The 26,315-nt window shown below is 34.6% G+C and overlaps 1 protein-coding gene across 1 annotated transcript in view; it reads right to left on the bottom strand.

The window, feature by feature from the left end:
* Lrp1b (low density lipoprotein receptor-related protein 1B) overlaps positions 1–26,315 on the bottom strand; it is a 1,500,426-nt gene that overhangs the window by 692,085 nt on the left and 782,026 nt on the right. The window contains exons 12-13 of the mRNA XM_013030060.1: positions 9,101–9,281; positions 1,660–1,879 (exon numbers count right to left, since the gene is read on the bottom strand). Of these exons, the coding sequence (XP_012885514.1) occupies positions 1,660–1,879; positions 9,101–9,281 (401 nt within the window). The remainder of the gene's footprint in view (positions 1–1,659; positions 1,880–9,100; positions 9,282–26,315) is intronic.

Raw genomic sequence — 26,315 nt, 5'->3', positions numbered from 1 at the left:
TTGCTGTTATTTAACTAAAAGTTGAGGTAATTAAAAAACAAAAAAAATAACAAAAACAAAAAGCCCTCTTGTTTACATTCATTTCATGGGGTTCATTTTGATAAACATCATTTTATATGACTGATGTAAGTAGGTGTTGAGCTTCTTTCCTAAGAACATATGCTTTGGTCTTATTAAAAGTTTAGATTCTTGTATAATTTATCATGTTTAATTGTTTTAATTTTTTCTCCTTTATCACTTTTTTTAATTTCTATACCTTTTGTCTTATATGTAAGTTTATCTGTTTGAGGGAGGATAAGGGGGAACATAGAAAACAGTGGGACAAAGGATGAACCAATGCAGCAGTGATAGTCACTAGACACTACGCTGAAATGAACTATAAAACTTATGGTGCGGAAGGGTTGAAAGAAAAAAAAACTGGGAGAAAATGAGGGAAGAGGTGACACTGTTCAAAAAGAAATGGACTCATTAGCAGACATATGTAACCCTTTCTGTACATCACCTTTATAATAATAATAAAAATATATTTAAAAAATAAAGAATAAATGTGTTACGTGTGTGGGGAAGTGATTATAAGATAAAACCTAGGCCAGGCACCAATGGCTCATGCCTGTAATCCTAGCTACTCAGGAGGCTGAAATCTAAGGATCACAGTTCAAAACCAGTGCACACAAGAAAAAGTCTGTGAGACTCTTATCACCAATTAAGCACCAGAAAACCAGAAGTGGCACTGTGGCTCAAGTGGTAGAGTGCTAGACTTGAGCTGAAGAGCTGAGGGACAGCATCCAGTCCCAGAGTTCAAGCCTCAAGACAGACCAAAAAAACAAACAAACAAACAACAACAACAAAAACCCAAAACACCATAGGAGTGATATTTGCTAAGTATGCCTCTGTCTTAACACTCAATACATCATCTTAAATTTTACCTATGCATATAATAATCATTTCACAGTGATTCTACCAAAATAGGTTTTAAAAATAGGTATCTATTCCATTCAACCTAATAATCGTGAAGTTCAGTTCATTTCTTCTATATATTTCAAGTTTAATGTCACTAAATTCTCTATTCAAATAAATACAATATGCTTATTTCCTTATAATGGATACATTAAATTTTCTTTTTTTTTTTTTGTCGATCATGGAGGCTGAACTCTGGGCCTGGGTGCTGTCTGTTAGCTCTTCAGCTTAAGGCTAGTGTCCTACCCCTTGAGCCACAGCACCACTTCCGCTTTTTTCTGCTTATGTGGTGCCGAGGAATTGAACCCAGGGCCTTATGCATGTGAGGCAAGCACTCTACCACTGAGCCAACTTCCCAGCCCCCATACATTAAATCTTAACTGTAAATACTTAAGATATTTGAATAATGCTGAGTAGTTTGATCATAGAAAAGTCATCAATAATGCAGAAAAATCTTATTAAAAAATTAAAAACCGGCTTTGATATATTGAGAGCTCCTTTTAAAGCTCCCACAAATCCTGGCATACCACAGTGCTTAGAGTCTGGTCTCCAGGAGGCAAGTGCCAGCTGCAACACTTAATGCTCAGCCCCTTCTAGCTACCCCACAGAGCATAAAAATAAACTTGAAAGTAAATTTAACACAACACAACAAGGCTTTCTGTAAGAAGTGTGGGAGTTAAAAATAGGACCATTTGTCTTTACCTTCCTGTGTGTTCCATTCAAAAACACTTTTTCAATATGATCATAATAGGCATCACACCAGTATAATGTGTTGGTTTGAAAGTCCAGAGTTAAGCCATTTGGCCACAGCATCTTTGAAGTCACAAAAATCTGACGATTGAAGCCATCCATCCAAGCTTTCTCGATCCTTCCCACGCTGTCGTCTATTTCATCTTCCTCCCAGTCTGTCCAATACATCCAACTAGCACATTAAAAACAAGAGTACATGCAGGTTAGTTTAATGAGTCACCATATGGAGAAACACTTCCTCAGACATGTCACTAAAATCTATTACTTTCTGATTTGCTTTACCCAAATGCTTATCTGTTGAAGCAAGAGTGCAGCTATGAAGGAAGGGGAAGTAGAGTCACTCAGCTGATCCTGTCACTTTAGTCTTGTTACAGGAAACCCACTACACTACTATCACACTTCGTAGCTGTGTGCATCCATTTAAGTGCCAAATACATAGTAACTTTAGGATTGTGACACTATCTGGGAAAAGATTTTTCAAGGCATTCCTTTTAAAGATTTTTTTTATTTCACAAAACATAGAATAAATTATGTGATTTAAAAGCAGATGGAGCTGACATAGGAACCCATGGTACCGTTAGTAATCTCTTCTAGACTTTATTTTATTTTAGATGAATTGTTATTTTTATGACACTCACATTGCCTTTGTTCTAAAGGGCATAGTCATACTGGGAATGTTTGGCCAGATTCAATTTGTCTTCCTGGTACAAATTATCTATGTTTTATTGCTGCTTATTATTATCACCAAAACCCACAAAAGATGATTTATCTGCACATAAGTGTAATAACAGCAGTTGACTGACCTTGAGATTTAGGGCTTTAATTTCTACATCAAACAAAAGTATCTACCATTAAAAACACATCTTTTTTGTTTTCTCTAACAATGGGAGAGGGGGTCCTAGAGCTAATGTTCCAATTCTCACATGAATACAGTTAGAAACTTCCACATGTTATGGAGTCGTGTGAAAGTTTTTGAATTATTAATTAAAATAAGGGTCTACGTCAGTCATTTCAAACATAGGTTTATTAAGCTTTAAAGCTTCACTAAGCTACTGACCCTAGAAGACCTCCTGCTTCTCACCTTCTATGGATACTATGGAATTTCTTAGGTAAATGTAGTAAAATTTTTGTCCAAAATGAAGAATCTTATAGTGTTCTAAACTTGGCAGATTTGGAAAAACTGAAAATATATCATCCATTATTTAATACAAATTTAGTTCATTCACTTCACAATTACGTTATCATGGTTTTTGAGACCTGACAAAGTATATCGATACTGTTGGTTTTTATTAATGCTAGAAATAAACATGACAACATACCTATATGTATTTTGTCCTTCCTTCTTTCAGTCGAATGTGGGGCTTGAACTCGGGGACTGGGCACTGTCCCGGAGCCTCTTTATGTTCAAGGCCAGTGCTCTTACCACTTTAGTCACAGAGTTCTGCTTTTTGAGTGGTGAATTGGACATAGATTCTCATAGGGACTTTTCTGCCTGGCTGGCTTTGAACCATGATCCCCAGATCTCAGCTTCTGGAGTAGCTAGGATAACAAGCATGAGCCACTGGCACCTGGCTATGTCCTTCATTTATTTTCTTGATGAAATGTTATTATTGAGAATAATTAGAAGTGAAGTAGTACCATCATAGTACAAGATTCACTTCAACTATTTAAGAATGGATATTATTTTTCATCCTTATAAATAAATTCTCAAAATAATCACACAACTTTATTTAATGTGGTTTTATTGATGTTGATAATTTTTAACTTATTGAAATTATAATAATATTTTCCCACAGCATTCCTATTTGATCATGGCTCATTTCTTTCTGAAACTCTACCCAAACCACATCTGTAGGTGTGCAATGAATGTGCTCAAACACACAGACACAAAGGATAAGTCCAAATATGCTTGATAAGAAATGTACTCATTATCTTGCCCATGTAATTGTACATGTACAGTATTTTCACAAAAAAATATAAAAAAGATAATGTTTAGAATTTTGATGCTCAGAAAAATAGTTATTGTGAATTGTTTCATTACCTAAGATTATTTTCATTCAATTAAATATTTTCCTCAAAAGGAATTTTTAATTAGGTATCTCAATCTACAAAATAATAGATATATATATTTTACATCTACTCAATGAATTATCTGTGAAAGTTTGATATATGATTATACTTTAAAACACATAAAACAATAATATATCTGTAAAATGATCAGGAAGTAATATAAGTAATTTATGTGAGTTACTTGATATTTACCAAATAAAAATGTGGCTAGTCACATCTACTATTAGTATAGTAACAAAAACCTGGCTTCTACTTTCAGGGCCTATTCAAATAGACTTTCTGGGCTGGGAAGTACCTCAGTTGTGGAACACTTAGCAGACAGTGGGCCTGGTCAAGGCCCTACACTGACTTAGCAGTATGATGAGATATAAAGAGTCCTAGATATAGTCTATCACCTGTCTTTGAAGATAAGAATCAAAATCAGCTCTTTCCTCTTCTTCATAATTTATTTTTTTATTTTTATAGTACTGTGTCATAAATTGAGTGCCATTGCATGTTTCATGGTTCAAAGTAAAAAATAGTAAGTAAAGAAATTACTACTTATATTTGTACTTTGAAATAAGTTTGGCTTAGTTGAGATTTAATCATATTCCCAAATGGCATTACATTACTGAGTTACATTATAGAATATTTAAATCATTTCTAGTTACAAACAGAAAATAAAACTGCTCCTCCTGAATACTTTATTGACATACAATATACTTGCTAACTAGTTAGGTATGGTATTATTAATTGAAATATAAATAAACAATAATCCTGTTTGGGTGGAAATTACCCACTAAAATTTGAATTCTCATATTTTTTTAGTACTCACAAGTAGAGAGGTTGTTTTGTGTTATGTATATTAATTGTGGCATGAGAAATTATTAGGAGGAATAAGCTCATCTGTTATCATCTTGAGTTAAAATGTTATCAGCTTGAGTAATAATTGCATTATGATTTATTTCCTTCTCCAGCTTTATGCCTACTTTAACAGTCTTCTTCCTTCAATATTTTCTGTTGAAACAATCATATTTCTGTTCCTATTACCAATTCTATAATTCAAAAGTAATTCCTAGTGGGCATCTTTCAAATCTACAGTGTTTCTCTAAGTAAAGTTGCAAACTATTATATGCTGTTTTCATAAATCGTGAATATTAAAATGTGGCTTTGTCTCCTGAAAACATTTCAATTATGCTGTCAGCTACATAAATCCAAACATTTTACCAAGCACTGGAAATTTCTTCTATCTCTGTGATTTTCCTTCTCATACTCCAACTCAGTATTTCATTTGTAATTTGTGTTTGTGTGTGTGTGTGTGTGTGTGTGTGTGTGTGTGTGTCTGTGTGTCTGTGTGTCTGTGTGTCTGTGTGTTTATGTACATACCAGGCAAAGAATATTATAATTTCCTTGAGGACAATTATTGTCTCCGTATTTCCATGGAATTATATGGCAGTTACTCAATCATATATTTTAGTAAAGTAATAAATGAATGAATATTTTACTGATTTCATAACTGATTATAAACTTTGACAAAGCATATCTCTGAAATGTTCAATTATTGTTAGTAGGATGATGTACTATAGTAAATCATTGGTGCTCTGCTGTTTATGGCTGCAAATAAATACTATGGTAGAAAATATAGAAACAGATATTTCACTTTATAAGTGGTTAGTTTACATGGAGTTATCTCAACTAATGTAACGTATTATAAAACATGTATTTGATAATTATTTGAACAATTAAAATCACATAATTATACTTTCCAATCTATTCTCAACTGGAAATTTGTCTTTTAAAATAAACATTGAATTATATCACTTTCCCATCTGATCCTACACATAGGGGAAACACATAGCTCTCATTATGACTGCAGAGCCTGGCTTTCGCTTCAGTAACTTTATCAGCTTTATCTTCAATAACTGTTCTACTTTGTTTTCGACAATCCACCTCCAACATCTTCATTTTAGTACCTCTAACTTCCCAGGGTGTCCCAATTTATGTTGACTCTCAACTTAAATCATATTTCTTTGAAAATCTTTCTCAGAACACTTATTTGGGTAGTGTTATAACTCTTAGTCTTCATCATATCAAACTGATGTTATCCTTCATCACTTTACATATCAGTTTATTATATAACTTTTATTTCCAGATAAGCAACAAGGGCTTTGTTAAGATTAAGCTAGTTTTGCATTGTTAACCTCCTCGATAGCTAGTGCAGCATATTTCTAGGGAAATATATATTTGTGTGTATATTATTTATATATGCATTAAAATATTTAATAATATTCATTCACATTAACACACACATATGAGTTATTTTATTCCTGCAGTTGTTGATTTGTTCATAATAGCAGAATCGTATTAGGAAAAATATGTTTATGAAACAGTATGGTAATCATTATTTCTAGCCCAAAAGGCAAATATAGATTCATAGACATACATATGCTATGTATTTATTTTTTTTTCTTTCATGCATTTGTTTCTAACACATTTATAAGATTATTTCTTTGTTGCTTTGTATGTCCCTCCCCCACAGTATAACCCGTGCTTTCACTGTATTTGATGTCGGTATAATTTGTGGAGGGGAAGGGGAAAAACAAGTTGTTTATATAAGGATACAGGTGAACCCGTTGCAAAAATGAGAAGTACAAGTTGTCATGTGGAAAATGAACTTTACAACTTTGGTGGGGAGGGGATTAGGTGGGAGGCGGGGGGAGGCTGGGAAGGGATGGGAAGGGTAAACAAATGAGTAGTCTACAATGCTTGATAAGAAATATACTAATTATCTTGCCCATGTAATTGTAACTCCTCTGTACAGTATTTTCACAATAAAAAATAAATACAAATTAATAAAAATAAAACAAACTCAACATTTCTTGCCTCAAATAACCTTGGATATATGAAATAAATATTTTCTACTAATGCTGAAGTTTCCAGATGTATACATCAGAAACAAGACTTGGTTTCAGAGTCCAGGCATAAAATAGATAAATATATAATCCAAATATAATATCATATACTTTATTATAATTATGCCTTATTGAAACACACACAAGGAGTCGATATACAGCCTATGAAGAAACACCATGGTTGTACTTGAATCTACTCTCAGCTCTTAATTGTTGGAATTGTGCTTCAGTTTTTTCAATTTATAAAGCATTTGCATGCCTATCATTCAATTAAATATTTCTGTATGCATATATTAAGGTATAAAGAATATCAATTTTGCCCAGATAGATTTCTAGATGTTACCCCCCTTCACATCGATCTGATTGGTACCGTCCATCATGTAGAAGGAAACACCCTGCCCCTCAAACAATACACATAACACAAAGAATCCATTTATTTAATTTGAATTTGTTAGAATTTTATTTTTAGGTACCAGTTTTAGTTTTAGGTACCAGCTTTGAATTTAAAAAAAATAAAGAAAATTATATTAACAAGAATTCTACATAATGTTTTATCCTACATAAGCAGCACATACCATAAGAGAGTGCCTTATATGGAAACTGCTTACCATTGTAGACTCATAAAAACCAAGGAGTAAATTGGCTAACAGTAGTCTAGGTGACAGAATGCTTGAGTTTAAATACCTACTTCCTTATCATTAAATGGTGTGTTTTAGACCAATGATTTGTCATTTAAAAAAATAGTGATAGATTCCCTTCTGTCCACATCCCCTCCAGTATCTGTTGTTGAGTTCTTGATTATAGCCATTCTAGCTGGGGTGAGGTGGTATCTCAATGTTGTTTTGATGTGCATTTCTTTTATGGCTAGGGAGGTTGAGCATTTCTTCATGTGTCTGTTGGCCATCCTTCTTTCTTCTTCAGAGAAGTTTCTTTTCAAGTCTTTAACCCACTTACTTATTGGGCAGTTGTTTCTTTGAGGATTTGTTGTTGGGGGATTTAATTTTTTGAGCTCCAAGTATATTTTAGATATGAGACCCTTCAACCACTTTGGAAAGCAGTATGGAGGTTTCTGAAAAGACTTTACATAGAGCTCCCCTATGACCCAGCAATCCCACTTTTGGGCATTTACCCAAATGTTTACAAACAAGACCACACTAAAGCTACCAGCACAACTATGTTTATTGCAACATTATTTACCATAGCTAAGATCTGGAACCAACCCAGATGCCCCTCAGTAGATGAATGGATCAAGAAAATGTGATATATATACACAATGGAATTCTTTGCCTCCATCAGAAAGAATGACATTTCCCCATTTGTTAAGAAATGGAAAAGCTTGGGAAAATTTATATTAAGTGAAGTAAGCCAAGCCCAAAGAAACAAAGTTTTCCCTTATTTGCAATATTTAGTATATGTCTGGGAAGGGATGTGAAGGGTAAACAAAGGAGGAGGCTGCAATGCTTGGTAAGAAATGTACGCATTATCCTGCCCATGTAATTGTAACTCCTCTGTACACAAATATGTTCACAAATAAAATTAAATTAAATTAAAAAAAATATTTAGTATATGTGTGAGTCAAGCAGGAAAGGTCAGATAATGTTATGTTAGGAAAAATGAACCCTTAGATAAGTAATTAAATGTTTTTTTTCTTTCATGCATTTGTTTCTAACTCATTTATAAGATTATTTCTTTGTAGCTTTGTATGTCCCTCCCCCACAGTATAACCCCTGCTTTCACTATATTTGATGTCGGTATAATTTGTGGAGGAAATGGGGAAAAACAAGTCGTTTAAGGATACAGGTGTACCCAATGCAACTATGAGAAGTACAAGTTGTCATCTCAAAAACGAACTTTACAACTTTGGTTGTGGGGGAGCCGGGGGAAGGCTGGGAAGGGATGTGAAGGGTAGACAAAGGAGGAGACTGCAATGCTTGATAAGAAATGTACTCATTATTTTGCCCATGTAATTGTAACCCCTCTATACAGTATGTTCACAAAAAATAAAAATTAAAATTAAAAAAGTAGTGATAGAGGTGGATCAGAAAAACAACTAAATAGAATGTAATTTACTACAGTAAATATACACAAAAAACTATTATTTAAATATATCAGATTTCAATAGCTTGAAAATACAATCAATGGATACTTTCATGCAATCACTTGTTTTGGTGACAGACTGTCTAAATAACTGTAGCTCTTGTCTAAATATAGAATATAAAATACCTTCTACACAAAAAATTATTTCAATTCAATATATTTTGTCACATTTACTTAGTATATATTCTAGGAGAAGGAATCATTAAATGAGTAATTTTTGCCAGTTAGACTATTCATGTGCAAGTTCACTGATATGAGTTAGTTTAACTACTTCTAAACATATAAAACATTGTTTCTAATATTTCTTTATATTCAGCTGATATACTATTACATACCCATTAGCTGGATCCACCACAATTCCTCTGGGATGAGACATTTCTCCCTCTAAAAGTGTCTTCCGACTCTGAGACGCCTTTTCCAATCTGGCCACATTAATGGTTTTCCTATGGCCATCGTTTGTCCAGTAAAGATTATTTCCAATCCAGTCCACTGCAATGCCTTCTACATTATCCAAATCTGTAAAAAATATGTATATATAATTATAATGTAAGTGCCCATACTATTGTTTTATTGAAGAAAAGCTTTAATTCAAATGCTACGAACTGAGTTTTTGGTGGTATAGGCCTGTTAGTCCAGCTACACAGGATGTGGAGAAAGGAAGAAATTAATAGTTCAAAGCCAGCCTAGGTAAAGCTGGTGATATTCTAGCAAAAACAAATAAAAAAATAAAGAGGTTCTCAATATAGCTCAAGTGGCAGAGTTCTTATCTAGAATGTATGAAATACTTAGTTCAATTCCTAATAACACACATACACACACATGATAAACTGATACATAAATTATTTAAAGTGATATATCTTCAAATATCACTGCTTGAAATACATTCTGGAAAATGTATTTCAATTTTATGTGAATAACGAGCCCCTCTCTTCACATGCATTTGTGATTATTGTACATGGTATAGTCAAATTAGTCAGGATGGTATTTTAACTGAACTTTTGCTGTTATAATTTGGAAAACAATCTGCTGAAAAATAGGAAAATATAAATGATAGAAGTATGAAAGCATACTTATTAGTGAAGGTTACTCTAATATGCACTGTTCAAAGTTGGAATTATGAAGCATATTTAATTTGTAATATGTAACATGTGCAATCAGAATAATTGAATGCCCTCTTATGAAGAGAAGCACATAGTTGAAAGCCTAGAACAGGCTTTCATCATAGCATTATATCAACAGTGAATCTCAAATAATCTCCATACAGTTTAGACTTATCATAAAAGACCCTATTACAGTCTTCTATAAGAAGCAAGAAATAATCAATCAAAGAGTATTACTAACACTATCCAAACCTCCCATTTTATGAAAGGGAAATTACAACACTTCAAAGTGAAGGCATCAGCTTATATAGTCTATTGTTTCAGAAGCAGCCAAATTGGCATTTTAAAAAATTCAATCATATCACCAGTGAAGAGTTGCTCAAAATCAATCTGTGACTATGGTAAATACCTGTCACAATCTGTCCTTGACTTTTACCATTTTGTAAACCACACCACAAACTGCCAACAGTAACAGATAGTTGCATTCTTCTATTGAATGAAAAAAAATTCTGAGAAATCCTTTTGTTCTTTCAAACTCAAGGAGGTAAAAAACTGAAAAATACTACAAAGCAATAAGTAGTAGTTGTTTAGAGAGAGCTGTATATTCACACACTGGAAAATTGACTTCACATCCCTTCATACACAGGTGTAGAAGATCCTGTTATTATTTTATACTCTGATTGTGCCTTATCTGACTCAGAAATTAAAGAATAACAACAACAAATCTTTCCTGACCCTTTCTCCTAATCAACATGTGCCCTGACTCAGGATGACTAATATAAAGTCTGATATGATTTAACTGAAAAATCCCATTATAGTAAATCAGATATGTTCTCAATTTCACTAAGCTATCTGCCTTATTACCATCTAATATAAGGGATTCTCACAGGTTAATTGTACCTAAGAATAGAAAAGCTTTAACTTTGTCTTTACTCTATTGATACATAATTGTACTAAGCATTTGGATGTTCTGGAATAATGGGAATGATAGCTGTTTACTCTTCACTTTTCTATTTATCATCACATATAGCTGAGTTTTATTTTGTTCATTTGTTTTCAAAAAATGTATTATATTTGAAATCTAATTCAGCACAGAAAGCCCTCAATAGAGATGACCTTATTTTTGCAACTTGTTTCATGGCATTTCACTTGAGACTTTATTTTACATAAGTAATGCAGTAACAGTCTGTATAGCAATTTTATTCCAGACATTGGATAAATAACTCAGTCACTTAGTGATCTTAAATTTCACTACTTGTAAAGCATTCAGCATACATCTTGGACAGTTTTGTTGTTGCTGTTGCCATTACTATATCAGTATTTTAAAAATCATACACCTATATTATGCTTGCTCAACATATTTTCTATCATTTTATTGGTGACCAACTGCAACTAAAAATAGTATAAACAAATGATAGTAAGAATGCAATGGAATTTAAAGAAACATAGTTTGGAAAATTTATTTTCCAGTTAATTTACTTTCTTTTTAGAAACTAAAATGCATATGATTAAGTAATTAATATCATAATTTTAAGTCATGAATTGAAATAATAAATTCTGGGGTCACATTCTTTCTTACTGTCTATCTGATTACCTGAGTAGGTTACTTACACTTTCTCTTCTCCCATTTTTTTTTATTTTAAAATGATTCTTGTTTCTTTGAGGGTTATTTGAATGTATGCAAAGTCCTTAAAATATTGATTTGGATATAGCAATGATTATATAAATGTTGTTTTTATTGTTACCAACATTATTCTATGTCTTCCCCTCAGCCAGCTGGTCTATTAAGGTAGTAATAAAGCAATTAACCTAAAGTTCCTTTGTAATGTTAGCTTTTTATTTCATTTTGTTTTTTCTGTCATAGAGCAAATGTAGAAAAATGCAAATTTTAAACTAAGGAAACTGATAAAATATACTAATTGGAAATCTTTTACCTATCTTTAATTGAGCAGATAAGAATTGTCTCTCTTACAGGAGTAAGACTGAATAGTCAACCTGTTTTTCTACAAATATACATTGGTAAGAAAGTTTTCTGGCTTTGTTCTCGATGAGATTATGAGTTAAAAGGAATTCTCAGACATACACAGACCACTGGTCTTATATCTCTTGGGTTATTTCACTCAAAAAGGTTTTATTGGTGCCTAGTAGAGTCTGACCAATAAGAGTTAAGACAAAAATTTTATTTGACCAAGGTATATGAAATCGTATATTATTTCAATGGCAAACAAACATGACTACAGAAATTAATGAGTGAAACATATGACAATTCAAATGGGAAAAAAGATGCTTGGTAAAGAAAAGGAACAGGAGACAATATTCTTTGTATAACTGGAGTAAGTTCCAGTGGTCAATATGCTGAAATCCATCTTGCTACTTTTATAATTACTACTATTACCATATAAGTTAGAGTAAACAGAGAGCAAAGTTTCTCTAAATTTGCTAGCAATCTAAGATTTTAAGAATGTGCATATATCAGTAGGTAAGAGCTTGTTCAGAGTTTATATCACTTTGGCAAAAAGAAAAACTATAGATTTGATAAAAATTTCCTTTTTATTATTAAGATTATGCCTTGTGGCTAGGGAATGTTGCTCAGTTGTAGAATATTAGTCTATTATGTTAGTCTACTATGTAGTCTATTATGTTTCACTATGAGTTTTACCCTGGATTTGCATTTAGTACTACACACACACACACACACACACACGTGTGTGTATATATATATATATATAATACATTATATATATATTATACATACTATGTATACTATTTTATATATAGTAATAATTGTTACATATAATAGTCATTATATATATATATATAATTTTGTTTCCATAGTAAGTGATAACTAGATATTGACCTATTTACTTCAGATCCAAAGCAAATTTTTCATGTTATGTAAATATTTAAAATTATATTTATTTTTTATAAACTAATAACATCTCTACTTTTTTTCCTTTGTTAACACTGTTTTCAGAATATCTTGCATAAAAATAACTATAGACACAGTGACTTAAATACCTATCTCTTTCATGTATATGTATCTCGTGTGTGTGTGTGTGTGTGTGTGTGTGTGTGTGTGTTTATGTGTGCTTGTGTGCGCGTGCACACATCAATACTGGTGTTCCAATTCTGGGCCTCAAACTTTTGCTTGCCTTTTTCACTCAATGCTGCTGTCTTTTTCATTCTGGCTTTTTGCTGGTTAACTGGAGACAAGAGTCTCATGATTTTTTCCTTGGGATAACTTCCAAGGATGATTCTCCGATCTCAGCCTCCTCAATAATCAGGTTTCCATGCATGAGCTCAGTCTATTACATTCAAGACTGTCTATCCTTAAAATCAATGTTTTTTCAAAGTTGTAACAAATATATGTACATAAGTAGAGTGGGGTATATTCTTTAAATAATGATATTTGTAGTAAGCATGTACCCATGTCTATAGGTCTGGATGTCCCAGCCATGCCTTACTCAGCCTACAGACAATACCAGGACAATTCTCCAGCTACCCCTTCCCCCCTTTCTTATTGCAGTCCAATTAATGCAGATTCTCTATGTGCATTTCATTATGGCCTGAGGCATCACAGCTCATGTGTATCTGACATGACTGAATGATGTTGATTGAATTAATACTGTAGCAGCAGATTTTGCCTACAAACTTGTTATCTCATAGGGTTTCAAGAACTTTTGGCTACAGATTAAAGTTTCTTATTAGAGGTCTCTCATCAGCAGCTGAGACAGTTGTTCTCATCATCATTTTCATTCTAGACCTCTCAGTTATTATGTCAGGAAGAATGAATACACAAGCTACAGACAATCAGAACAGAATGTTTCACTGCTGTATTGAAAGAGTTTAGTGATGTGGATGGCAGAATTTTGACATAGTGAATCTCTTCTACCATCAAGGAACTAAGATACTGCCAGTGTCAAAAGCTAGATAAATTCAACTCTTCTTTCTAAGACTATGGTGGTTCTAGGGTTTGAACTCACGTCCTCACACTGCATCACTTGCTTGTGTAACTGGTATTTGATCATTTACAGCCACGTTCCCAGCTTGGTTTGTGCTCGTTGTCTTGGAGACAGTCTCTTAATGACTTTTCTGCCCATGCTGGTTATAAACCAGGATCCTCCAGATCTCATTCTCCCAAGTATCTAAGACTATAGCACTCAATAGATATTTTATCCTCATACAATGAGCATATGTAAGAGTAAAAGTAATAGGTTAAGATGAACAATAATTGCCAAAAGTAAACCAATGTGATCACTAAAAATAATATTTATTGGAAATAGTAAAGAAGGAAGACTTTTTTTGTGCATTCAACCTTACTATTTTGGATTATTTTTATTTTATGAGAGCTAGTAGAGACCCACAAAGTCCTCACAAAATTTGGTACTCCAATGTCCATTCTCTACGGAGAGTTGTACATATTTATAAGGTTATATATAGTGGGTTGTATCACAGGAGATAAAACCTGAGCTTAGGAAACCTAGATTTTTTGCCAGGATCTGGAAGAAGGACTAATATTTATACAAGAGAACAATCTTGACTTTGTAAGAGTTGTTCTATAGTTTCAGGACTTACAATGCTAGTTAATATGGGGGTCATGAATCCTGGGACTCAAAAACCATGATCAAAATAAGCTGCTTCTTTTTAGAATTGGATGGTGGTGTGTTATTTGCAACAGAGAACACATTAATACATCGTTTTGAAGACATGAAGAGATAAAAGGGACCATGGAAAATTGTGTTCTAAGAAAAATTCCCTAACATTCAAGCTTTACAGTAACTAATACATTCAGATAGGTAATACAAAGAAGTTGATAAGAACAAAAACAATGGCTCTTGGATTCCAAATTTTTGTCCACACACGAACCTCCTATTGTTTGCCAGTAAATACCTTAAAACATAATATTTAGTTTATTCTGTTTAATGACTAATTGTATGTGTCAACTTGGCTCGGCTCTATACCAAGGTGTATGATCAAACATCAGTTTGGATATTGCCTTCAAAATGGATTTAGATGCTAATAAAACTTGTATTAATAGATTAAAGCAATTTCCCCTCTGTTCTGTGGATTGGTCTAATGCAATGAACTGAAAGCCTAATGAGAAAACAGATTGAGAAACCCATCAAAACAGGAATCCTAATTCAATGCTGTCTTTTGCTATGACTTGTTGTTAGAAGTCCGTTCTTTCTTATTTTAAATTTTGTTTTTTACTGTGAAAATACCATACAGAGGAGTTACAATTACATGAACTAGGTAATGAGTACATTTCTTATCAAGCATGGTTGTCTCCTCCTTTGTTTCCTGCCCTTCAGACCTGCACATTTTAGAATTGCCAGCCTCTGCAATTATAAGACCTACTTTGGTAAAAATAATTATATATATATATATATATATGTATATAATACACATGTATGGTTATATACATGTTTACATAAATAAAAAATTGTTTCACTCTGAAAAAATTAATACATCATCATTATGTCTATAATCTGGAAATTCGTTTTCCTAACTAATCAGAATAGAATGACTCTTTTTAGATAGAACCCTGAAAACATACATCATGTAGAGCAAAGTTGTTTTCAATTTCAGACAGGCCCTAGAGATATACAAATCTATATAGTTCATTTTACAATATTCTACTAAAAGTTTTTAGAAAGCAGCAGAGACCTCACTGAAAATTAGGAGAAAGACATTTCTATGATGACCCTTTTATGACTTATTTCTGCTTGCCTATCAAAAGACAACAGAGGTGAGATTGTTCTATCCTCTTAAATACAAATTGTCATTGATATTTTGGAGATCCTTTCTATTTCTAGAAGTAGGTTATAATTTATATAAAAATTTTGGAACATATTCAATCTCTTCCATATTAAATTGAAAAAAGAGAATTCTATTAGTAGTAGTATCAGCAATTTAATTTTATAGAAAGTGACGTGCAGTAGTTACATTTCCTTTTTTGCTTATCTTTAAGTATTTATACAAAGGAGTTGTCATTTAATAAAGTGGTTTATGGATACAATGCCTCTTGATCATTGTCACCATTTTCAACAATCTCAGCCACCCCTCTTGATATATCTGTTATTTTACTTTCCTTAATTTGGTAGTATATATATTGAATTGTTGACTTCTTTTTTCCCCATTCACCACTTCACTTCATCTATCTACCAGTCCCTCTATTTTCATTTTTTTGCACTTAGAAATTTAGACATTTAAAATTTCAGTAATTTTCACTAGACTTTAAAAAAATTTTAAATGCATATAAATGCTATGGAGTGAATTACTCTGATGACTAAATTCTTAGTTGAGCTTAAGAAATGGAAGCCGAAAATAAACATTATATTTATAATTACTATGGAAAAGAACAAATTTATTAGTTGGTATCCATCTTTCTGGCAATTACCTACCAACATAAATAAAATTGTACTTGTTTTAAAACCATACAAATATTTAAAGAATAAAAGGACAAGGAAATATATGTGCAAATTGTGAATAAATATGAGAAACAGATTAAGTCCTTATTTCACAAAATATTTCTATAAATATCTAAGAAGAGACATCACTCTCATATATAGGTCATCTTATAAAATTGAATAGATTTAATTAAAAAAAACTAGGCTAGGACTTTGTTATGAACTCAGTGTTTTGTCAATAAAGCAAGCTGATGAAATACATAACTCAATTTTTACAATGAACAACAACAAAAGGTGATTCCTAAGGATTTGAGTTAATTTTATAGTCAGTTCAAACAGCCACTAAATTCTCTTCAAATCCAATAAGCCTTTTCTACTTTATATTCAAATTTTATCTTCAGAATAGTAGAGAAAAAAAATATCAAGAGAAGCAATACTTCTATGAATCAAAATAAAGAGTTTTGAGAGTTGATTTGAATGACAAAAATTAGTAAGTCTGGAGTCAGGACCATGAAATCATGTTATGAACACAGATTTGCTCTAGCTCATGAAAGGAAAATACATGTATTAAAATATTTCATAATGCCATAATCACTTAATAAAAATGTTAATATCACACTAAATATTTTGTTAATACCACTAAATGTTTAGCTTTAAGTAATCCAAATATGATATACTATACTACATTGGATGGTATCTAACTTATTGTTTTATATTTGAAAAACTCAGAGTGAGGGTTCATATTTTGACAAGAACCTACTCTACAACTGCATAGTAAAATGGAGGGGAAACATAAAAATATTGGAAGGAGAGAAGAGTTCACAAGTATTCCTATTATGGAGGTTCTGAAATAGTGGTCATATTTTTTTATTTGAAGAAAGCAAAAGTTTGTAAATATTCATTATTATTTCCCAGTTAATATCTGAGTTTAGGATAAACTTGGTTTGAAATAAAGACATACTATATGCTCATTTGTTATCATAAGTGTAAGAAAATGTATCTCCCATTAAAAAGTAAATTATATTGAAAAAGAAAGGCTAGGATTATTTTATCCAGATGCTTATCCACATATGAAAATATGTGTTCTCAAAACACTTTCCAAAATGCCTTCCTAAAATTCCATTAATACCATGTATATATATATATATATATATATATATGTCATTAATAAATGTTTGCTGAAGACATAAAATGATGAGTCATCATCAATTCATGAATTATTATAATACTCCTTATGAATGCAACTCATAATTATTTACCACTCATTTCTTATATATTTTCTGTGATACCATATTTAACTACTTTTAGATACTTTAAGCATTGGGAGTAAATGTGCTTTTATCAATGAGAAAATGCCTTGCTTAAATTCAAGGTGATGTTTACTTTAGTCTTTATAAAGAATTTCTTTTTTTTTTTTTTTGGTCAGTGGTGGGGCTTGAACTCTGGGCCTGGGCGCAGTCCCTCAGCTCTTCAGCTCAAGGCGAGCGCTCTACTACTTGAGCTACAGCGCCACTTCCGGTTTTCTGGTGGTTTATTGGAGAGAGGAGTCTCAGGGTATCTCCTGCCCGGGCTGGCTTTGACCGGCGATCCTCAGATCTCAGCCTCCTGAGTAGCTAGGATTACTGGCATCAGCCACCAGCGACCAGCTTTATAAAGAATTTTTATAAGCTTCCCTTTTACTTAATTTGTGTTAATATTAAGTGAGAGAACATATATAAGGCATCCAGGAACATAGGGTTTTACAAATGCTAGGTTAGCCTAGCACATTCATATTTTACTTTTCTTGGACCATATTCATGATATTCTCTTACATTTTCTTTCTGTTTCCTAAACCTTCTACATCTTGTAAAGCCAAAAAAATATTCTGCTTCACAATTACTCACTTCTTCTTTCTGAAAATAATCTTTTTTATCCAAATCCTCTTAGTATATATCTGCATCTTATTCCTGACACTACATAGTAACTTGTTTAAAACTATGGATGTGTAAAATTCTCCATTTGTCTCTGCAGAACAGAGGGCATGAGATAAGTACAATATATGCCTGTAATTCCTAGTAAAGGCCAGAAATTAACAATTGCTAAATATCAGTAGGGCAAAAAAGATATATTAACAAATGAGTGTAAGTACTATAAGGATAGGTGAATGGAAACAAAGTTGGACTGGGTTTTCTACATGTGGATATCTTCCTCAATTTGAAACACTATGATAACAAATAGCACCCTGCTACTATTTCCATTATTATTGTACCTATTTAAATACCTAAAAAGTGTTTTTATGTAAGATACCTCTTTATCCTTACAGCAATTATATGTGATATTATTTCCCATTAACCCAACACTAGGAGATACACAATCTGCCAATGTCACGAAGCTGATAAATTATGGAAGAGAATTCCAATTAGATTATTTGACCTCAGTCCATATAAACTTTGTTAATGAGCATTAATAATCTTTAAGAAAACATCAAGTTCTGAATTTTAATAATAAGTTATTTTGTGATAATCAAAAATTTGTGCTGATGCAAAGCTTGAAATGATATCATCAGATGTTGGAAAGAATAAAAAGAGTAAATATTTCTGAGATTAGAAAAAATAAAATCCCCAAGCAGCATGTAATCAATTAAATTATAAAAAACATACTTTAATTCCAAGACCCCACCTTGATTTAAAAGCATAGGCCAAGGGGCTGAGAAGGTGGCTCAATGGTAGAGTGCTTTCCTTGCATGCATGAGGCCCTGGGTTCAATTCCTCAGCACCACATAAGCAAAAAGAAAAAAGCCGGAAGTGGTGCTGTGGCTCAAGTGGTAGAGCGCTAGTCTTGAGCTGAAGAGCTGAGGCACAGCACCCAGGCCCAGCGTTCAGGCCCCACAACCGGATCCCCCCAAAACTAAAATAATAAAAAAATAAAAAGCATAGGCCAACAATAATGGAAGGTGTAATATTAATTAAGTTTTATTATCCTTCTTGAATGGCCAATAGACACATGAAGAAATGTTCAAAATTTCTGGACATAAAAGAAATGCAAATCAAAACCACATTTACCCCAATTAGAAGGGATATTACCAATAAAACTAATAATAACCGATGCTGGCAGGGATGTTTCCAAAAGGAAATGTTACTACCCTGTTAGTGGAAATGTAAAGTGGTTCAACCACTCTGTGAAGCAGTACAGAGGTTCTTCAAAAGACATAGAGCTTCCTGATGACACAGCAAACCCACTCCTGGTATTTACCCAAATGACCACAAACTAGCCCACACTAATGCCATCAGCACAACGATATTCATTGCAGCATTGTTTACCATAGCCAAAATATTGAATCATCTCAAATGCCCCTCAGTAGATGAATGGATCAAAAAAACATGGTAATATATGCAATCAAATTCTATGCTTCCATCTGGAAGAATGACATTGTCCCATATATAAGGAAATGGAAAGGCTTGGGAAAATATATATTAAGTGAAGTAAGCCTATGTCTGCAGGCTGTATGTTTTGCCTCATTTGTAATAACTATAACCTGTTTATAAATATGCAAGTAAATCCAATGGATAATAAAAGAAAATTACACTTGGACATGATTAATTAAACAGCATCTTAAACGTTCATGCACTGAGATAAAAGGTGAATATTCTTAGGAGAAGATCACAATGGCTCCATGACTATATTCATATGTCCATATAAAATGATGCTATTAAAAAAAAACTCCATGAAATGGAAACAAGTGTTTGTTTTGTTTTATTTGTGTGTGTTTTAATTATCTAGTTTGCCATTTTTTCTTTCTTTTATTCTTTAGCTTATTTCCTTTTGTCACAGTTTTTCATTTCTGTACCCTTTGTCTTGGATATAAATTTCTTTGATTTGGGGAGGAGAAGGGGAATCATAGAAATGGTGACACAAAGGGTGAAAACATGCAGCAGTGATAATCACTAGACACTGTGTTGGAAATGAACTATACAATTTGGAGGGGAGAGGTGTTGGGGAAAGAAAGTGGAAGAAAATGAGAGTGTAACACTGTTCAAAAGCAGTGTACTCATAATCTGACTTATATAATTGTAACACCTCTGAACATCACCTGTACAACAAAATTGAAATAAAAGAAAATATTTTTTGTTCTTATAACCTGACATGTTGAATGATATGACTGCTGAAAGATAATAAAATTATAATCTTAAATAAATAACCCAAAACACAGCATCTACTATGTATGAGGGTTAGCTTGATGATGCAGAATGATTTATAGAAAATATTTGGCATGTACTAGGAGCCTAGTAAAGGAAATTGTTGTTGCCTAATAATCAATGTCCACCAAGAAGCAAATTTTAGTATAATTAGTTCACAAAAGAACTTAAATTTATTTGAGGGGAAAAAAACCTTCATATAAGAATAAAAATGTAAGTTCAGCCTCTGGATGGCGAACAAACCCCACCCTCCTAGCAGCTAAGTCTCTGCCCAGTACCTGTGTTACTTAGACAACTGGGACACCTGGAGGAGGTCACATCTGTATCTGCTGAGGTCACATCTGGATCTGATGTGGCCACACACCTTTCTCCCACCAGATCCTACTTCCTTACCTGGTCCCAGCTCCCTTTATCTGGCCATACCTTTCCCTGCCCCTACCCTAGATAAGGCATAGCCCAGGGCCAGATGCCCTCTTTGCCAGCTGTGTGGAGTACCAACCTGGCCTGATGCCAGCCAGTCTACTGAATAAACCTACCTCTTACCTAAATACCATGTGCATGGTATTGTTCTTAATCAGCAGCCTCTTTAAAAACCTAACATAGTGTCATGACTCAGATTCGAGCTTTGGTAGCAGCAGCCACCTTGGCACAGGAGAGCACAAAACTCACTTTTAACCAGCCCACTACCATTCTATCTCCCCACAGACCAAAGGACCTTTTGTCTCATAAATTCCTGTCTTTGCTTTCCCCTGCCCACCTACAGCTGTTTCATGTTACTTTTATTTAAAACCTTGACTTCTCACTGGAAAGCTGCTCCCCGCTCAATCAAGCTTCCTTGCTTCCATCCATTTCTAACCCTCTTTCCCATTCCTGTACAAAGACCTTGGAGGAATTCACACCCCATTTTACAGGTATCTCCTAAACTACTCTTCCTGACCCAGAAGACACTTGATATATGGATGGCAGTTCCACATCTACCTTTTCAGAAGTTGAGGTGTGAGCTATTCCATCGTTAATACTGTACCATTCTTGAAAGCAGCCTTCTGCCCCCCACTACCTCACAAAAGGCAGAACTTATAGATTTAACTAGGGCCTTAATTTTTGCAGGGTTGGCAGATTATTATTTATAAGGACACAAAATATGCCTTTCATATCTCCATTTGCATGCAGCAATCTTGAAGGAGCGTGGCTTCCTGATCACCAAAGAGACTCCCATTACTAATGCCTCACTTATTCTTAAGCTCCTAGAAACAGCTTCCCTTCCCCAACAGCCGCTGTGATTCATTGACAGGGACACCAGACGGGGCTGTATGCCATTACATTCTGCAATTCAAACACAGACAAGGAGGTAAAGCTAGCAGCCCAGAGACAACTCCAGGGACAACTTGCAGCTCCCTTGCTATTGGTATTGCCTTCAATGCAACTCTCTTATACTCCTACAGGAGCTCGAGGAACTTACCCACCAGGGAGCCTCCCAGAAAGCACAGAGATGGTCTCTAGAAGGATGAGTTGTTCTTCCTGAGACAAGCAGACTGCTTTCTTTCCCAGGTTCACCAGGAGCTGCACATTGGATACAAGCCTATCCCTCACCTTCTTAAAATTTAATCCATGCCCTACCCAACTAAAGACTATTACCCAAGCCTGCCACATGTATTCTCTTACCTCCTTACAGGGTGGTCTCCAACAAGTTACTTGGTGCATGGGGACATACCCCATGGGAAGACTGGGAGATAGACTTCACTCACATACCGCAATGTAAGTGGCTGAAATACCTCCTATGGTTGATACCTTTTCGGAATGGATAGAGACCTATCCCACAACGTCAGAACTGCTGACACTGTTGCCTCTGTCCTTATTAAAGAAATTATTCCTAGGTTTGGCTTACCCAGGTCACTTCAATCCAACAACGGCCCTGCTTTCATCTCCAAAGTGAGCCAACAGGTGGCAGCCTCTCTAAACATCTAGTGGAATCTTCACATTCCTTATAGGCCTCAGTCTTCTGGAAAGGTTGAAAGAACTAATGTGCTGTTCAAAACACAACTTACTAAACTTTCTCTGGAGCTCCAGGAATCCTGGCCAGAACTGTTACCCCTGGCGCTCAACTGTTTACAGGCCTCTCCCCTCAGTCCTACTTTCCTCAGCCCCTTTGAATTAATGTATGGAAGAACTTTTCTCCTAGGTAATTTCCCTACTGACAACACCAAGACTCCACTAATAGACTACCTTCCTGCTTAACCTTTCTTAGGCACATATTACACATATTACATACAACACGCTATACAGTGTCTCCCTCAGCCTGATGAAGGCCCCTTTCCCAATCCCCCGATTTTGCCTGGCGATCAAGTGTTTCTCAAGAGCCTTAATCCATCTGTCCTAAGTGGACAGGCCCTCACCAGGTTCTGCTGACCAGCCCCACAGCAGTCAAGCTCAGTAGACAACCACAGTGGATTCACCTGTCAAGAATAAAAAGGGCTTCTGCTCCTTCCCCTTCTATACCAACACTGACTTCAAGGTACACCTGTTCCCCCCGTGGGGAACACCTGGCCATAGCTTTCCCCACCCCTACCCTAGAAAAGGCATACTCAGAGCCAGATGCCCTCTTTGCCAGCCAAATAGAGTACTAACCTGGGCTGGTACCAGCTAGTCTACTGAATAAACCTACCCCTTACCTGAATACCACATGTGTGGTGTTGTTCTTACTTGGCAGCCTTTTTAAAAGACACACAAAAATGAAATTCCTTCAAAGCTGACAGCAGACCAGAAACTTCCCTGGAAAAATCTTCTATTTTTTCACTTTTATTTAGTTTTTCTTTAATTTGTTAATTTTCTTTTTTTTAAATAAACAATTTTATTATTATTATTAAAGAATTGGACAGAGGAGTTACAATTTCATAAGTCAGGTAATAAATACATTTCTTTTTGGACAGTTTTGTTTCTTTCACTTTACCTCAGTTTTCCCTCCAAGCAGATCTTTTTTTAAATGGGGAAAGACATCGCCCCAACCGGCTTGGTGTGGAGTCATGCGATGGTTCCCATTGTAGAAATCACATGTTTCCTGTTAGCATTTGCTCCACCATGCCGCGTGGCCCCAGCTTAGGTCTGTGGGGGATACTCTAGGTATGCAGTGGGAGGGACTTCCTGGAGCCGGCTGAGGCCTGTTGCCCCTTTCAGTGGCCCTTGGGAGCCCAGGGCCTGCTCCATGTACTCCTAAGTCTCTTCCCACTCCTCAGGATGGATCAAAGAGCCAGCAGGGATTTGTTTTTAAGTCACTATTAAAATTTAGGGAAGTCTTAATTATCAAATTTGACACTTCTGGGCTGGGACGGTGGCTCAGTGGTAGAGTGCTTGCCTTGCATGAATGAGGCCCTGGGTTTGATTCCTCAGCACCACATAACCAGAAAAAGCCAGAAGTGGCACTGTGGGTTAAGTGTTAGAGCACTAGCCTTGAGCTGAAGAGCTGAGGGACAGCGCCCAGGCCCAGAGTTCAGACCCCATGACAGACGAGAGAGAGAGAAGAGAGAGAGAGAGAGAGAGAGAGAGAGAGAGTTCTGTCACTGACATCTTAATATGTTTTATTCAAATAGAGAATATTTTCCTATGACACATTTTTTTAAATTTTCTAATCTTTTTTTTTATTATTTTCTTTTTGTTTTCTCTTCATTGCACTGCAGCTATATCAGATGTAACCTGTCTAGTTCTATACACAAAGTAAGGCAACTAGTAGGTCTTCTCTGCAATTAATATGGGGATTATCTTAATCAACTGTCCACTATTCTTTCAATAGTACTTTTTCTAATTATAGCATTAGTCTCAATTATATACATATATATGTATATAATATTTTTCTTATTTTAGGCTACATTTCTAAGCTATCCCTATCCCTTACATAATCTGTCTTCAAAATGTTTTCTAGCTCCACTGTAAAACAAGGTCTTAGACCCCTGCCCTCTATTCTCTTCCTACTACATATCCCTTTCATCTAAGATGTGCTTACCCCTCTACTATCATTATACCCATTTTTTCTTCTTAGTTTACTTAAACTCACATCACTCCAATCCTAACCCTTCTCCCTTTTCTTTAGTCTATTGATCCCTAACTGTTTATAGCTGAGCCAATTTGCAGGTGGTTCCATTTTGACTGAGTACAAGGGCCCATCTTGTTAACCCTAAGATTCAGACTACTTAACAGCTAAACTCAGATCACTTCATGAGTTACATCAATGCATAATCTTCACTCCTGAACCACACAATTCCTCTCCAAACAAAGAAAATGATGGTTAAAAAGAGGAATATACCTACTCATAATTTTGAAACCCTAAGCTCTATACATCTACAACTGGGTTGGCTACTGTCCTGAAAGAGTGTTCTATCATCATATCAGGGTGACTCTTGTTTCTAAATGGGTAGAACTAACCACAGAATCACAACAAACATGGCAAATCAAATAACCTCAACTCTGACTCCAAATAAACAGGCAATAGAAGAGTCAGGGAATGATCTAGAGGATAATACTCAAAGTAATTTAAAACCATGGCTTGTAAATATGCTGAATGAAAAGATGGACTCCCTGTCTGGGGCTATAAGAGAATAGTACGAAGTCAGTAAAAAATAATAGAGGAATTGAAGGGCTCTACAAATAAAAACATGAACTCCAACAGAAGCAGAAAGAGTCCAATGAAAATATGGCCACCCAGTTAAAGGAAGTAAAAGAGAAGCACAAAAACCAACTCTATAGGTAGGGAATCCATATGAGGCCTAAGAGAAAACCTCAATAAAGACTTGGTAACCATCAAGAATGAACAGCAAAAAGGAAGGGAGATAAATAGTAAAATATATAATAGCCTTGGAAGCAGAATAGAGAAGGCAGAAGGCAGAATCTCTGAAGCATAATGTAGTTTAGACTCCATTTAGAGGAAAAAAAAACAAACAAAAAAACACACCTATTCAAAACAAACCAAGAAGCATTATAGATCTTTGCAGGAGCTTGAAGATATAATCAGAAAGACTAATTTGAGGCTAATTGGTACTGAGGAGGGCCTGACAAGGGAACCCAATGGATTATTGGATTAATATATTCAGCAGAATGCTAGCAGAAAATTTCCCAAATATACAAAAGGATAGGCCCATACAGATACAAGAAGCTTTTAGAACCCCAAATAGAGCAGACCAGAATAGGATATCCCACTACCAAATTATAATATATACAGAATTAATAGAAACTAAGGAAAGGATTCTTAAAGCTGCCAGGGAGAAGAGAACAATCACTTATAAAGTAACCCAATCAGGATAACCACAGAATTCCCAGGGGAGACTATGAAAGCGAGGAGAGCCTAGAATGAGGTATGCCATGCCCTAAAGACAAATAACTACCAACCAAGAATAATTACCCAGCTAAGCTCTCACTCATAACAGAGGGACAAATAAGAACCTTCCTCATCAAGAAAAACAAACTGAAAAACAAAAAACCTGCTGCCAAACAGAGAACTACATAGTCATAAGAATAGTCAAGGCACAGCCCCCCCCCCAAAAGATGGAGAAAGTAGGAATTGACAAACACCTTTCACTCCAAACTCTCAACATAGACTGACCAATTGGATCAAAAAGCAAGATCTATCACTTTGATCTCTTCAAGAGACACATCTTGCCCCCCAAAACAAAAATATTCTGAAAATGAATGTTTGGAATAAAATCTATCAACTCCCCCATAAACAGGAAGGAGTTGCCATTACTAATATCAGATAAAATAAACTTCAAATTAAAGCTAGTCAGAAGGGACAAAGAAGGGACTTACATATTAATAAAGCAAATGCTCCTACAGGAGGATATAACAATCCTAAACATCTGTATACTTAACATTGGGATAACC

Source organism: Dipodomys ordii, unplaced genomic scaffold, assembly GCF_000151885.1.
Source record: "Dipodomys ordii isolate 6190 unplaced genomic scaffold, Dord_2.0 Scaffold126, whole genome shotgun sequence".
NCBI classification, from domain to species: domain Eukaryota; kingdom Metazoa; phylum Chordata; class Mammalia; order Rodentia; family Heteromyidae; genus Dipodomys; species Dipodomys ordii.
This window is presented reverse-complemented; position numbering and strand designations above follow the sequence as displayed.